This window comes from Gallus gallus, chromosome 5 (assembly GCF_016699485.2).
Source record: "Gallus gallus isolate bGalGal1 chromosome 5, bGalGal1.mat.broiler.GRCg7b, whole genome shotgun sequence".
Lineage (NCBI taxonomy): Eukaryota > Metazoa > Chordata > Aves > Galliformes > Phasianidae > Gallus > Gallus gallus.
Genome location: NC_052536.1, coordinates 2,453,916 through 2,471,268, shown reverse-complemented (window position 1 = coordinate 2,471,268; position 17,353 = coordinate 2,453,916). Strand labels below are relative to the sequence as shown.

Here is a 17,353-nt window from a genome sequence, read left to right as displayed (position 1 = left end):
AAAAGGACAAACTAGGTCAACTATTTACATACGATGTATCCAGAGCACTTTGCACTTTATAATACGTGCACTATTCATGTTTGTTGTTTTGTTGTTGTTGTTGTTGTTATTTGTTTGGGTGTCTTTTCCTTTTTTTTTTTTTACGATCAAATTAGAAGGTTCTCAGCACAAAACCAGTTGGGCTCATTACTCAAATGGTTAGTGCACATTTAAATTTTGACAATCTTTTTCTTTTCATAGCTTTCCTTAAAGTCTATCTGCTACATCTGAGTTAAGCATCCTGTGGCTCTGATCTGGCTGTGAGCATAAGATTTGCATGTAACTTACAGGTAGCAGAAGAAAAAATAAACACTTATCACTTCGTCTGGTGAAGATGCCAGCTTTTACCATATTCAGCCTGTTTTGCCACAGCAGAGCTAAAAGTAGTGTCTGGGTCAAAAAAATACCTTGAGTAGAGAAGGAGGTATCACACATACTTTTCTTAAAGTCAAGGCCAATTCTTACAAATTCATGTGAAGTTAGTTACTTATCTTCAGACATCTCAATACAGAGTTGAGAGCCATGTAGCTCAAATATAACTTTTCAAACAAATTCTCCAAATTGCCGAAGATATTCTGGGTATCATTCTATCACTTGTGAGTAACTACTGCTGAGTTCCAGAGCATAAAATATGCTGTATTAGGGGTTTATACAATGCACACAAATATTCCACTACAGACAAGAGACAACTCTACATATAAGACTAAAGCTCTCAGGATCGCTAACAGACACCCTATAACATCAACAGGCTTTAAAACAGGTTCTAAACCAGAACACTGATTCAAGTAGACTGTTAACAAGAAGGCCAAAAGCGCATCACTCTCACTTGCTACCCTACTAAATATCATTCCAATAATTCTCACACATCCCAGATGCCAAGTATCAGTACTGGGCAATCTAAGATTCTACAACTAAGAGGGAGAAATTAATTCAACAGGTTCTTCCAAGAGATAACAAGAAAAGCCCTTCTACCACAAATTGAGCAAAAAGCCCATAGATAAAGTGACATAGATACAAGATTAAAAAAACTCTGCTAAAGTACCCATTAAGTAAGTAGTAAATAATTAAGTCTGTCTTGCATCAGAAAGCAATACGTAGAAACATTCATCATTATGGCACAAAACATCACTGGTACTTAAGATCTGCAGCAATATTAACCCTTAAATAACATTCTATTAGAACAAAGAGGTAAAACCATGGTTATGTGGATTATCTCCATTTTGTAATAAAATGTTAAGATTACTGCTAGCATTCTACACAAAACATTTGTTAAGTGAGAACTGGCAGTGCAGAAACTTGGCTTCCATTATGCCTACCTGCATTATGCAGGGACATGCTGGTCCCTGGCCCAAGATTTGCAGCACATGGCACTTCACAATTGGCAGTTTACATCCTAGAAATGACCCTTCTTCACAAAGCATATGAAACATCCTGTTTTCTGTTTCAAGGCTACTCTAAACCCCAAGATTGTTTCACCTAGTGCAGTGAGACAGATGTGACTGTGAGAAGACTCTCAAAGTCTCTCGACTCCAAGTCCTTTCTGTACAACTACAAAACACAAATTTAAAAATAAGCCAACCACAAGCAAACTTCCTGCTAAACAGCTTCTTTTTCCCCTTCTGCTGAGAAGTTAATTGCTGTAGAGTATCTTGTCACAGGATCATCTCGTCAAGGCATACATGTGATCACTAAATGATTTGTGTGCTGTCATCAAATAATCTCATCCATATTCCACAGCCAATTTCCATTAATGACCGAAGGGTGTTAAGGACCATGAGTTTTACTTACCAACACCCTACCTGCGCTTCCCCGCTGCCACCAGTGCGCTGCCATTAGTTGTCTCAGCACTACACAGTAGCACACGGCTCTCCCCAGAGCTGCCAGTACTCCCGATTAACTGCTGCATCAGTGATCTGGCACAAGGATGACTCATTTCGTATCCCCCAGTTCTCACCCAAGGTTCATCAGATAACCCTCATCTGTTCTCCCACGGTATTTTTGAACTGCCCATTTTATCCTTGGTGGTTTGAAAGACAACATTATGCTCTCTCATAATAACTAACTGGGCATGACTGAGAAAATGTACAAAACATACAGTAAACACAGAACAAGACATTATATTGGTTCTAAAATTAAGTTTTGATGGAAACTGCCAGGCCAACAGATAGAAAAAGCACTACCCAGGGACAGCATTCAGGTTTGGAGCTCATTTCTTTCAGCATCTGACAAGTTCTAGAGGTGAAAACATGGCTCAGCAATGAGATTTTTCACTGCAGACTTCAATGGGGCCAGAATTTAAAGTTTAAGGTAAATGGCTGGTGTGACACGGGAGTCAGCTAGTACTGAGGAAGTTCTTTCAGTTGCATTAGTTGGCACAGTGATTTGCTTTCATTCTTACCATGCTGAAGTGAATGCTGCTAGAATTGCAGCAAAATTATGTAATGCAGCTTCCACTGATTCTTTCATTAGTGACTGGGCTCACAGGTACAAAAACAACCTATAAAACTAGAAATAGCATGTGACCTTACTGCTATGCTGAATACTGCTCCTATCATTGTACTACTGATTGTAGTGGTTCTTCACATGACTAAAAACTAGACAGAGTAACCAATATCTACTGTATTATTAAAAAAAAAAATGCAGCTCAGTAAACACTTATCCATGAAAAAATTGAGTACTCCCTGAGCTCCCAGAAAAACTTCACTACCTGAAATGTGAGACAGGACTTCCTTTGCTATTCCCTCAGCCTTTTTCCAAAGCAGCTCTCACCCCAAAGGCACTCTGTTGTCCCCACATGCTCAGTACTGGGCCCACTTGCACCCTGGCACTCAACAGGACCACTCAAACATACCAGAGGACTGGACAGAGCTCTCCCACATACAGCAAACCTGCATATATGCCAAGAGGCTCTGCAAGACACATGAAGTGAGAGAGGACAACACACCATCACTACAGCAGGAACCTTACTGCCATGGCCATGCACAGCCTATCCCCAAACCTTGACACCTTCCACTCCTGAGCACCTGTCAGCTCTCCACACATGGGAAATAAACTCAATCACGCCTAAACCACTAACTGCTTTCAGGGCTGGCAGTTTGCTTGGACACCAAGCAGTGAAAGGACAGGCAACAACAAACGATTCAAGCAGCCTCCATATCTTTCTCCAACAGCCTGAGGGTTTTGGACAAGTTTAGACTTCCAAGAATTACTTTCTGGGAATTATCCCTATTTAAAACTGTCAAAGAAAGATTTCCCAATAACTAGAGCACTTCAGACAACTCTGGGCTTCAGCAGCCTCACTGCTGTTTACTTGGTCACTCTCAAACCCCATAGTGCTCAGGAGGTTTTACATCATTTGGAAAGACTCAGGATTATTTGCTGTATGGAGACTCAGATCTCAAGTCAGCTTCTGAATAGTTCAGAGGGTTCTCCTCTGTGGTCTGGCACAGATCCAATGCTTTCCATAAAAGTATCTGCTAAAATTATACTACCACTTTTCAATTCAGCTCCAGTATTACCCTCTGCAACTTCCAGTTCTGAACTCAGACTTCAGCTAACTATTTCACAAGGGAGCGTTCCTTTATGTTGTGGATCTTTGCTGGACTGCCAGTTGGTGCGAGATAATTGCTTTTAAAGTCTGAAAGGAAGAACCGAAACTATTTGCTTCATGTAGCTGATTTTCCAATTATGACCATCTCCCCTCTGCCCATGTGACCCCCCTTAGCACTCCAGCAAGCGAAAAGAAAACCTAACCAAGCAACAGGAGACTTCTCCTGAAAAAGATCCACAAAAACTCATCTCCACATACATTTCAAATTATGCATGCTAAATATTTCAGAGTCTGCTCTTGTAAGCAATCATCCCAATTTAAGTGATTACTGCTTTATTATTTAAAAAAATCAAAATGCATACAGGACAAACATTTCAAAAAAATCTGAGAATGGGATGATACACCTGTTCACACAATTTATGAAATGACAAACTCAGCTGAAACTTGCCAGTCTTGGTTTAACGGTACTTTCTCTACCATTCTCCGTCCCCTCTGAACAGGAGCCGTGCAGCCTCCCTGCTACAGCACCACCCCACGGCAGGCAGCCAGCTGCTGACCTTACTGGTACTGCCTGTAAGCAGTTATCTTCTCCTACATGTGGACAAAGGAAGCCAGGCACAGCTACAGATTACGATTATCTGTTTCCTATAGTAATTTTTCAGCACTTGCATAAATACTTACAACCTTCTGACCATACTATCAATGCAGTAGACTAAAGAAAAATTTAACCAGTTCATCTAGGGTTAAAATAAGTGTCATGGTTTTATGATTTTTGGTTATTGGTATTCCACATCATAACATCATGTAGTGCACTGGGAGTTAAAGTGTTAATGCTTCAGTTCCAGGTACCTGTCCTAGAAAAGAAGACTGTTCCCCAGAAGACTGTTCACTCTGATGTTATTTCTGCTCAGGGCGAATGGATGTAAGGCCTTGGTAGGTCATCTGACAGCCCTCTTTTCCTTCGGCTCTCCTCCCTGCTGCTCATCCCAACCGCATGCATCACCTCAGCACTACTGTAAGGCCTGCAGCTTTCAGATAAGTCAAATATAATGAGAGAATATTTGCTTCAATTCTAATTATATTGTATTATAGTGTGTTATCTTGCATTCCGATACCGGATTTAGTAAATTAGTTTGTTTCTCCTCAGATCGTTGCCGCTGTTTTTAATTATTTTGGGGTCCCCCGTTTCCCTTTTCTGGAGGAGCGAATTTTGCGAAATCCCTATGCCCTGCTAGTCACAGAACTGGGACAAACCAGCCTGTAAACCATTGACAATAAGAAATTTTCAACACAGACTAGATTAAGACATGCCATCAGTCACATCCACACTATCATTCTGCTGATGTTGAGTATCCAATGAAATGCCCCAGCTATTAAGAAAAAAATTAAAAACAAGAGAAAATATATATTTTATTGAGTCCAACCTAGCATTTCCTTGCAGCTTAACTGCACTAATTCTAACAATACAGGATGGACAGCAGGCTGACATGAAAAGCCAACTGGAGATCTCTCTTATGCTAAAGAGGTTATTGCTTTTCTGTCAACCAGAAGGAACAATCAGTAGGTGAAAACTAAATCCCAACCCAGAGTATCACACATCAGAAATTGGATGCACGTGTAATGCACAATTAGAGCACTCTGCCTAAGCAACCAGCTCTATGGCAATTTTTGCTACAGATTAAAGAATGGAGAAGCAATATGGGACACCAGAAGTTTTCAGCGCAAATAACCTAGCTCCATAACACTGTCAGCATGCCATCTCCTCTTCCAAGGGAAAGTGTTTCAAAAGTAAAGCAATGAATCTCTCTTGAAATAGATCCCTTAATTCTCAGTAATTTATTGTTTTAATCCACAGGTTTCCAACCTTTTGGCTGCCCAGGCCACATTGAGTGAAAAGATATGCAGCCCCAAGGCCATTCAGGTTGCTCTGAAGTACTGCCTCCTGTTTATTTCCATGGAAACTACAACTTATACAATGAGCACAGCAGCACTGTTTGATAGAGCAAATTCCTAATACGTCAGTCTCATTCAGTGGCAGTTGGTGCAATTCTTAGTGAGTTCTCAAGGTGTTTATCAGATGTTTGATGAAATTTTATTTCTTCTATGCTTCACCCTTGACAATAATTGTTCACAAATGTGTGTACTGCCAAAAACCAATGATATGAATACAGTGTGGCTGTGAGGCAAGGGATATTTCTCTCTAAGACAGTGCTTATAAAAAAAAAAATCATGTGAAGAGACATGATAAGTCTTTTGAGTTGAATATCTGATTGCAACTCCATACATTCAATTTGAAAATTTGCAGGTCGTGTTTTTACACTGATTGAAAATTGAATTACAGATATACAAAGACATAGATAATTCTTTTGCAATCTTGAAACCTGTTCTCAAATTTATCACAATGGAAAGCACTGCTGCATATTTTTTCCACCATTCACAGGACTGTGTTTAGCCAATATATCAAAATGCATACAATTTCTTGCCCTAACTTGAGGTAGCACTGCACTGTGCCCTCCTCCTGGCTCTGGTTGCAGCTCAGCTAGGGTTAATAGTGCAACAATGTTTAGTCATTGCTCAGTGACAGCATAACGCAAGGAGCAGCCGCATTGTGAGCTGTGCCAGGTGATGTGCAGCCAATGGGCTGCAGGTAGGACACACCTGTTTTAATAAAAATCACAGTTTGGTTAAGAGAAGTTGAAAACTTCAGGATGGAAGCTGGAAAATCTTATTTAGGAGGATTCAGGGGTACTGGGCTCCCTTATTTGGATTATGTTGCTTTAATTTATTTAGTTTTCATACTAATAAGGTCTCACTGCTCATGCATGTTTTATTCCTTAGTGCTCCGTTCTAACAGAAGAAACAAAATATGTCAACTACATGTTTTTCAGATGAAAACTACTTCAGCTTTCTCCAGTTTCATAATCTATTTTCTTGTGCTTCACCAACCTCCTCCATCAAACAGCTAAGAGTATCCACCAAAACCATAGGCTGAATTCATAAAAAAAGACATTTTTATTGGAAAGCACTAATTTTCACAGAAAATTGCCTTCTCCCTTTTACACCTGCAGACGGAGTTCAAAGAAAAGAGCCCCAATACTCTCTGCAGAGGCTAGTACATTTGCAGCAGCTTGGTTGATGAGAAATAAAACAACCAAAATAAAAAGCAAACAGCCTTCAGCTTACCTCCCCAGAGCAATTAAATACACACAAAAGAAATATAAACTCAAAATTGTTATGTTGTCAATAAAAGTATTTTAATACAGTTACTACCACCTCTTAAAACTGTAGCCCCAGTGCTGCTACGTCAGTCATTGGTGACATTGAAGATTCTGTACAGCTAAAACTAATTCCCATCAAACTGAAAGCAAATGGCAGCTATTACAGGCAACGACAGTCTCCTGGGGTAGAAAATCTCCTGACAACACAGCCATACACTGCAGGATCCTTTACCTCTGCTCTCCAAAGAGAACAAATCTGGGAAGGTGCCTGGCAGGGCCTATTTCATTACAGAGTAACTCTTTAGGGCCAGCTTATTTAACAGTCTTCTGACAGTCACTCTAGGTTAGCCCATGTGCTCATCAGAAAGGCAACCCCTAACAATCTCCTTTTCCCTACAGTAGGAGAGATATAGATCCTAAGCATAACTAATGTTTTAAAGCAAGATTTGTATGCCACTAGTCAATTCGGCATTGGGGATGGAAGGAGCTGAACAGCACTGTAATTAATTTCCATGTTGCTTTCAGCATAGGTTTTACTTGTGCATCAGCTGGACATTCATAACTAATATAGTCTTCTCATTTTTCTCAACTTTCTGAGCCTAATCAAAATGTCCCAAATCCAGTGACATTTGTAAGTTTCTAGCCTGGACTTCCATGTAGCTTACTGTGTCATCAGCTCCAAGCTCTAGCACCAAACTCAGCAATAACTCTCACTCTGTTTTCACAAAGGAACACCAGAAGGAATAAGACACAGTAGGAACTGATTTCAAAAGGCCATTATTGTACTTGCACACAAATATACCTCCCTCCATACATACACCTTCCCCACCATCTCACATACACATCATTACAGTAGCAGCAATTATACTGTTTTAAAGATTACCCTTAAAGGCACTAGAGGCTTTTACCAGGCCTCAAGTAGTTTTTCCTAACCCTGCCAGGTCTGAGAAAACAGAAATCAGCCTTGAGTTGAATCCAAAAGACAATCAAGCACCAAACAGCAAAGGAATTTTACAGATCAGATTGAGGTGGGTGGTAAGGCTGCGAAGAATAAAAGTGGATCTAACTACCTGTTTACAATTTTAAAGATTCTTGTCCAGTGCTTTCTGATTATCTGCAGTTTTTAGAGGCCAGTGGCTACATTTCCGTATCAAAGCAAATCCCGTAGCAAAAGTATGGGGACTGTTGGTTATTTTTCCCCATTGCAAATAGTTTCAAGGCAATCTCACATACAGGCTAAGTTTAAGAGCACTGCATTTACATATCACTCTTCAAGTGTGGTCTACCAAATATTTAGTGTGTTCCAGTTGCCAAAAAGGAGTATGCAAATTTACACACGTGCAAGTATGTAAAGTTGCAACTTCCGTGAAGAAATTCAATAGTAATACAAGGGGTGAATTTTCTTCTTCATTTTTTTTTTCTTAAAAAACAAACAAACAAGAGACAGGGAGTTGTAAGAAACAAAGCACAGAACTCTTTCTCTACACAGATGCTCTTCAACATAACTTCTTGTTATGGTGAACTCTATAAAAGAGTGCATCTCTGAAGGACGTGAGACAGCTGATGCTTTTCTCCTTCCCTGTGACTTTCAATTAAGTCTGTCAAAGCATCAATTCTCATTAGGCATCCTGAACCTTGCCAAGAGCCAGTGACACCACCATAGCCTAAAATGGTGACGTTTACCTGTAAAGTCTACAGTCTTTAATACTAGATCTGCACATACGTTAAGCTACAGCTTTCCTGACTCTAATATTAAGAAAGCTTCAGTGTTTTGGTAGAGTTCAGAATTACCCCTCATTGACTTGCTCTTCTTTAGGGTAAGCAGATCATTTTCACATCTCATGACGTTTACTGTAGTGTCAGCCAGAAATGCTGCTGCTAAGATGCAGATTCATTCTTTGAGCCCAAAGATACAGGGGGTTAAAATATAAAGCAAACTACAACACCAACATGCACAAAAGGTCTCTAATTAACTGCGCTGAGACATCACAGCTGACTCAGGAACCCTCTCTTGTTTTTTAATTTAAACATCTATTATCTGCCCTCAAGTCAAGCTTTCAAAACTATTCCCATCATGTTATTTGGGAGTTGTTATGAACAAGCACAAGTGCGCAGCCAAATGGCATTTAGGTATGGATCTGTGCTGGGAGTAGTCTAAAGCACACTCATAAATGCATGAGCCCTGCTTAGGGGCTACCTAGCAGAAACATCTATACACATCTCCTCATATAACAGCATACCTTATTTCATAATCTTATTTATCTATTGCTGCCTGTTACTGTAAAGAAAATCAACCATGATTCTATGTAGCTCTCTTGTCCATGGATAGAATTCCATACGAGCCATACAAGGCTTTTTGTACTGTCTTCCTTCCATGTAGTATTCAAGAAAGCAGACAGCAAAAAAATTAAAAAATCCACATAAGGTGGTCCTTCAAGAACACACTAAGCTATTCATTAAAAAAAAAAAAAAACATTGGACATGAATAATATGTCCCAAAAGCCATTATATCAAGAAACAGAAAAGTACTCCGTGGTAAGCCAATAAATAATAACAGATGAACAAATAATAGTAAGATAAGTAAATCAGAAGACTGAAATGAAGACAATCATTTCATACCTCAATGAAATTAAAACTGCTTTAAAAGCACATAATTGCTTTTAGGGTCCAAACAAAAGGATTTAATAAGCAACCTTGCTTCAGATGAAATTGTTAATGTCAATAATTAATTCAGTTGCAGCAAATGGTTGCAGCTTTCTTCTAAAACAGTACCTTACAATTACTTCAATCAATATTAAAGCCCTTCCAGACATTCCAATCATCCCTTGCTCCCACAATAGTCCCATAACCTTTTTCTGTCCACCTGAATGAAACAAGGACTTTAGAAATAAATATCAGTTGTCACTTTGTCCATCGAAGTGCCACAACTCTGTCCATGTGCTGGACAGATCTTCTCACCAAAAGCAAAAAGATATTTTAATACTCATTCCAGCACTAGAGTAACTGAAAGTAATTGTTTTCCTCATTCCTAAAAACTATTTCAAAGGTCCCAATTTCGAGTTTTTTGAGTTTCCCTATCAACCGTTAAGTTAGCAAAGGCCAGTCTTCAACACGTGAGGTCACATCCCAGTGGATGAGACTGTGGGGAAGAGACAGATTCTAGGCTTGTTGCTTTTTTATTCCTTGAAATCCCAAAAATCTGCCTTACTGCAGTCTTCACAACTTCTACAGCAAACAAGGGAAACGATGGACAGAATTCTCAGAAAATAAACACCATCCCAGTTCTGTACATGCAAAAAGAAGCTTTCACATTTCTCAGAAGTTTCCAAGTGAAGCAGTGGGTGGAAATCAAAATAAAATGTACATTGCCTATGTGAAAGGAAATTTAAAAGCCTCTGACACATCTCTCTGTTCAAGTTTTCAGGTACGCTGAGTGAAGCAGTTCACAACAGAACAGACTGCACACTCATCTATCACACTTAAATGCAATTGCAGTCAAACATAACATCAGCAAGCATCTAAACTATGGAAGTGCATTTAATACTCCCCAGTCAGCAATCAAGCATTTCCACATTAGTCCACAATTAACAATGTATTGTTTCAGCTTAATGCTTTATTTTTCTTTTCTTATTTTATTGCAGTTTGCTGTACTTTTAAAATTATTTTTTTAATCTCCTTTTACAAGGTTATTTTTGGGCAGAAAGCAGACAGCATTTTTAAATAAATAAAACATATAGTGTATTTTCTTACCTGTTGCAGTCCACATGGAGCAGAAGGTGGGATGCACTAAGTGACACTGCAATCCTGTGCCACTGTCCATCTGCCAGGCGGTATGGGAACACCTCTGTTCTTGACTTCCCATTAAACCTGTAGTGATATCTAATCTCATCCCGTAAGCCACTGCTCTCCAGTTCAAAATAGCTGTATTTAAAACATGAAGAAGAATCAGTTTCATATTTGGTCTGTTCGTTGTTTCTGTCACTTTCTTCTTAATTCACAGAATTCCTTAAGCAAACACTATATGGAAGGTCACCAGTTGAGGATGTTACACGGCATAAACCATTCATTTTCTAGAAAGAGGTAGAGAGACAAGTAGTACACATTCAGCACATTACAAAAATAACAATGCCATTTACACGAAAACAGCTCATGTTCAAACCCATTTGATTGTCCTAGAAACTGAAGTCCTCTTGTTATCCATAGAACAGGCTCTACAAGAAAATGCTTAGAGAACAGGCTCTACAAGAAAATTACTATTCACCAAGATATTTTCTATAAATGCGGGTTTTGTAGGCAATGCCAAAATAAAGGACAATGTGTATCATTAGCAATGAGCAATAAGCCATTAAGATAAGAAAGCTCCAGGTAATCACTGAATTTGTATTCACTATTTGCAAATCTAGTTTAAAAATTGTTTACTTTTAGGACTCCCCTACATGCAATTGTGCTTAATTCAATTTCTCAGTTTTATTTTTACAGCTGTAATTGTTCAGCTTTACAAGGGAACAAAGCCTCCTGGCTAGATCAGGCGTCTCAACATCTGGTATAAGCAATCAAAGCCTTCACAGAGTTGTCACAAGAGAATAGTCTTTGGACAGTGCTGCCTTGTTAACAAAGTAAAGCTATTAATTGACGTCACACTAGCAAGAGGAGCCAGATCTTCTAGGGTGAATTTAGCTCTTACCAATGGCAATGCACTGACAGCATAAATTACTAAACCTCATCTTGGACCTCAGATCACACAGAGTATTTACAGCATATCAAATCCAGTTGCTCTCTTTTTCTTGTAAAATGATGGCCTGCTTTATAGAAAGGTGACACAGATCTCCTTTTAAAGTAGAAAAACCACTCCATCTAAGAACAGATGTTAGGTTTTATAGCTAGTTCTTATGCCAGTCTGCCTCTGCAATGTCATGGTCTCCCAGCTGGGCAATACCAATGTAACATTGCAGCTGAAAGATGGATGCTGATTTGGGGTGTTAAAACAGAACAAAACAACCAACCAACCAAACGATAATGAAGTCTATTTGCATAAAGCAAAAGTGAAAATCCAAGATAAAATAATAAATACCTAGGTACTAATTTTCATTTTCACTCAAGTCATTTACCCAGCTCAGCTGCACAAACACCTCATCAGCTGGCATGGACAAGGTGTGTATAAGAATTATTCTCATCAGTGAAGCAGAGGCTACTCAGAAACAAGTTCCTCCTAAATAACTAATTTTTTCAGATTTTATGTTATAAAACAAGAGAGGAAGACACACAACAGATCACAATTGATTGAGAAGGGGAACAGCAAGACAATGCTTGACAAAAAGAAACTCCATCCCTCCTTCATACAAACAATGCCTTGCGGTTCAGACAGATAAGATTCTTTCCACACAGAACATTATCAGGTCACCTGAAACAAATAAGAGCAAAGCAAATAAAGGCAGAACTAAAACTAAATGCAGACATACATATGAATAAAAGATGCAGTACAGAGAGGAAAAAATAAGGAAGGCTGGTGTTGTAATGGAACTGTCTAGTTTCGTACATATAAAAGGAGGAGGAGGGCAAATGAACAGGGCTTCTCAAAAAGAAGAGCAGAATCTTGATTAACTACCATCACCATCCCCTATAAATACCTTAGCTCTCATAAGAAATCTGGGGAGTAAGTTTTTATTATTTTATTTTGATACTTGGTAAAAACACAGTCAACATATAGAAGACATTGGAAAGTACTAGGGCAAGTACCATCAGTGAACTGAAAGGTTTCATAATCACCATCTTCTGTCAAAGCTCAATAGGAAGTCATTAAAGAAACTTTCACACTCATTCGGATAAGTCACAGAGAGGAAGAAAAGTATATTTAAAAAGTACCAAAGAAAGGAAAGAAGAGTAACGCATCTTTCTCACACACAAAGTATTTATATAAATATATTTACATGGTTGATTATAGAAGAGCCTGAGAGCAAGGCCAACTGCATCCCAAGCTGCATCAGAAGAGGTGTGGCAGCAAGGAGAAAGGTGATTATCCCCCTCTACTGTCCTTGTGAGGCCCCATCTGGAGTACTTGTGTCCAGGCCTGGGGCCCCCAGTACAGGAAGGATGTAAAGCTTTTGTAATTGGTCCAGAGGAGGATCATAAAGATGATCAAAGGGCTGGTGTATCTCTCCTATGAAGAAGGTTTGAGGAAAGTTGGAGTTGCTTAGTTTGCAGAAGACAGGGCTCTGGGGAGACCTCATTGCAGCCTTTCAGTACTTGAAGAGAACATACAAGCAGGAGACGGGCCAACTTTTTACACAGTCTGATAGTGACAGGACAAGGGGAGGAAGGACTTTAAACTAAGAGAGAGGAAATTTAGATTTCAGGAAGAAATTCTTTACTCAGAGGATGGTGAGAGACCAGAACAAGTTGCCTGAAGAAGCTGTGGAAGGCAGCAGTCAAGGTCAAATTGGACGAGGCCTGAGAAGCCTGATCTAGAGGTAAACAGCCCTGCTCATGGCAGAGGGGTTGGAGCTCAATGATTTTCAAGGCCCCTTCCAACCTAAGCCACACATGATTCTAAGACAAGCTACTGCTGTGGGAAGCACATCATTTCCTGCAGTCAATCTTCACAATCCTGTATAGCTATGGAGCTAATCACTTACTACACAATGTTTTGTTTGGTACTGAAAAAGGCAATATTCCAGCTCTGGGAATGGCAGTCAGATATTGCACTTACATCTGTGCCATATTATTTGAACAGCATAGGGAATTGCAAAGCAACACAGCTTCCGTCTGATAAGCTTTAGCTTCAGTTGTTACTTCTGACCTAAAAACAGCTTGTCATCCATACCCTGACTAATTTTATAAAAAGCAGAAGTGATTTGTTAAAGCTTACCGCAGTAGACAGTACTAACTATATACGTATACCTGCTGCACTGCCAAATGCCACAGGACTGTCCACAACACATTTTACCTCTTCCGTTACTGGAAAAGAGGATGACAGCAGACAAATTCTGCTCCTATTTTTCACCATCCTTCAACAAGCGCAAATCAGAAGCAGTTACACTCAAACATCAGCAAACAGCAGTCAACAGAATCCCAACAGCAGAAACTGGCTGGTTAAGCCCAACTCACATCTCTGGTATTTAAATATAGCAGAGCAGCTTAAGCCATCACATCTGCATGGATTTAAAATTTTTTTCAAGCTGCGCAAATTCAGAGATCTTGTCTAAATAAGCACATACACAGAGCTATGTTCACAGTTCAGAAGGTACAGTTGTCTTCTCTCAACCAGAGTATAGTTCATTTGCTACCAAGAAAGCAACTTGCAAACACCTTTTCTTTCCTCCTCTGTCTAGACTCTAGAGGAAAGCTTCTTCAAAAGCAACTCACCTTAGAGTTCACATGCCACTGCACAAGTTTTCATCTACTGTAAATTTACAGGTAAACAAGGGGAGGAAATTAACAGAAGCTTCCACACAAGAGGAAAGAAAAATCAACTGGTCTCCAACACACATCTTTTTATACACTCTTCCCAATATTTTAAGAAGGAGGAGGAGGAGAAAGCACAGGAACAGATCAAGTCAGGGTTTCTTAAATATCACAGCACCTGGTAAAAAATGAGCCGGCCTTTCACACCTGTACTGCCTGAATAAATGCATCAACCTCAAGCGTGAACTTTCAATCTTGCTGTGAGATCCATATCAGTAGCCCAAGGGAGACTGCTGAGTACTACAACCAGTTCTGCTGCTGCATAGCAGCCGCAAAAGTCTGACTGAAATGGGTCTCAGATACATGTGTCAGCTCATTGCTACAGTTAGCCCCCTGCTGCCCTTCTCATCACTTTTTTCCAAGAGACATGTCAGAGAGCCACCTATTTGTCAACTTGTTAGCACAAAGTGATGCTTTCTTGTTTTATTTATTTCCCAATGAGTGGGCTTTTTTTTTTTTTTCCTTTTTAAACAGACAAGATCATTTTGACAGATAAAGTCCTCAGAACACATATTAAGAAATAATGCTGTACATGGAACATAAATACAAACTATTACCTTGGTTGAAAGTATTCCACTGCTAGAATTTCCATATTTGCTAAGCTTATAAGCTACCACTGACTTCTTATATACAGATATAAAATTCAAATGTTTTCTATACATGTGACAGCGGTCCTCCCTCTCATTCAAATCTCAGTGCATAAAAGAGAGAAAAGCAAAAAAAAGTGTTTCTAAATTCAGATTGATCTTATGCACATCAAAGAAGTTGGGTTGTTTTAAGGTCACGGAATGTGCTTTATATATGGACTATACTATTCCACAATCAATTTAAGATGCCTTACAACTCTTTCTGACAACTTTTGCAAGCCATATCTAATTCCCAAAAGAATACAGTTATGAGAGGATAATGACCAGTTTACTGAAGTTTACTCTTTCTTGTCTTTCATTTTTGTTACATCATAGTAAAGATTTACCTGTACATTTGACAGCTCATTTCACTTCCAGACAGGAAGAAAAAGGTTCAGGCTCCTGAAAGCACACTGTAAGTTGGAAATAGATTATATGAATGTAATGACCCCCCAAAGAATGGAGAAGTTGGTATCAACATTAAATAAAAACAAGATGCCTGAAGCTGAAAGACCAAAGTATTTTTCTAAGGTGAGTTAGCTTAATCCATTAAAGAAACATATTCGTGTATTCATCACACTTAACACAGTAGTGGTCTGAACATGTGACAAAATGACACATTTCATTCAAATATGTTACTGCTCTGATGTTGCAAAAGTGGGCAGAGGGAAGGACCACACAGAAGCCACAACCCCTGGAAGAGCTCTGGGATAAATGTTCTCATGAACATCTTTAGTGTGTACAGCACTTTCTGTTATCTTAAGGATGCTAACACCGATCATGAGAATTAAAACACTGCACAGTGAAGACAGGGCACCATCTGGTAAGGAGAATCCCGATTAAGGGCTTTGATAAGAGCTCTAAGAACTAAGGCATAACTACATTTTGCACTTCTTCATTCAAGAAATCCCCTTTATCACATCCAAACATAAATAAAGCAGAGTAACCATTTTGACTGTACAACTTCAGATCCCTGATCAAGTGCCAAACAAAGTCCCACAGTCACTTTCAAGAAGCAGCATCAGCATTTAAGGCAGATGCTTGTAGAGCTACTGAACAGATGTCCCAGGGCAAGGTAGCAGGTACAGATAGCATCCCTGTGAATGTGTACAAACTTAAGGCTACCATCTAGTCGAAACACTCATGCATCTGCTTAACTCTGTGTGGGTTAAGGTCACAAAAATCACACAAGTTCAAGACTGGAATCATTGTTCACCACGCACAAGCTGCAGCAACACTACAACACCAGATCTCCCAACTAGTGAAAAAAAATAGTTGCTATAATAAGAATCAGACTTGTTCAGTGAGGTCACTGAGCAGAAAACTCTGGATAGTTGTTGGTGTGGTCAAGGCACGTGTTGTTTCTGTTTTCAAATAGCGAAACAAATTCAAGGAAAGTTCTATGACCATTGGATGTTATTAACTAGAAATTCAGAAAGCTTCTATGCCAATTTGTCTCTTTGCACATGTTTACAGATACAGACGTTTCATTTAATAGCATCATGCCAAGAAGAATATCAGAATATTTAAAGATGTTAATGATAAAAAACTACTTCAGCAGAAACACTTCTGGATTTATCCAGAAACAACAGCCAAGGCACCTGAGTCCACTACCATGCAGATTGCAGTACTTTCAGTCTGCACAGATTCTGTGACGAATCACAGATCATTACGCTTTCAGCCTAATGCTGTTCCTCACCAGTGACTGAGTATATTGCTATTTTGGTTCTGCCAAGTGGTTCAGCCTGGACAACAGCAGAAAAGAAACTGAGACCATGTTCCAATGCTCTCCTGATGGAAAGTAAGTCAGGCTGTGAGAACACATTGGGAAGACTATGCTAAATTCTGCAGCTGAGCTAGTAGGCCTGTACCCATAACTATCACCACAGTCAATGAAGCCATACGGAACAAAAGTGATGCCTCTGAAACAAGAGAGGCACCTCACTTCAAGCCGAAGTAAACACTCACCTTGCAGTTGTTACCAGAGTTCTGTAAGAATGCAAAAGCAGAACAAGTTACAACTGTCAAGGTAAATATCTCAGCTGCTTCCACAGGCACTATTCTTGTACCCCTAGTTATGAGAAAGTGACAGGACAAAGAACCCAAGTTCTGAAACATTGTCAAGCACTAGATTTTGAAGAAATGCTCTTACACACTCAAATGTGCAGATCCAGCTCTCTGCCACATAAACATACTTACAAACCATACAGGACTACCTTTTGCAGCTAGTTTAAATATGGACAGATTGAGAGGCTGCACAACAAAACCAAACATAGCAAATCTTCACTTATGTGCCATTAAAGACTTACTGCTGAGATTACGTACTGATATCAAAGGCTCTGAGCAAAATCAGAGAGACATCTGGTAGCACAAAAGGTACAGTGAATAGAAGAAGGATCATCTGTAACACTGAACATATCTTGCCGAAAAAAAAATCAGATTAACTTTCTACAAAAGCA

General features: G+C 39.4%; 1 protein-coding gene across 9 annotated transcripts in view; it reads right to left on the bottom strand.

The window, feature by feature from the left end:
- NELL1 (neural EGFL like 1) overlaps nt 1-17,353 on the bottom strand; it is a 286,028-nt gene that overhangs the window by 235,132 nt on the left and 33,543 nt on the right. For all 9 annotated transcript variants that reach the window (XM_001234166.7, XM_015286235.3, XM_015286242.3 and 6 more), the window contains one exon: nt 10,558-10,728. In XM_001234166.7, the coding sequence (XP_001234167.3) occupies nt 10,558-10,728 (171 nt within the window). The remainder of the gene's footprint in view (nt 1-10,557; nt 10,729-17,353) is intronic.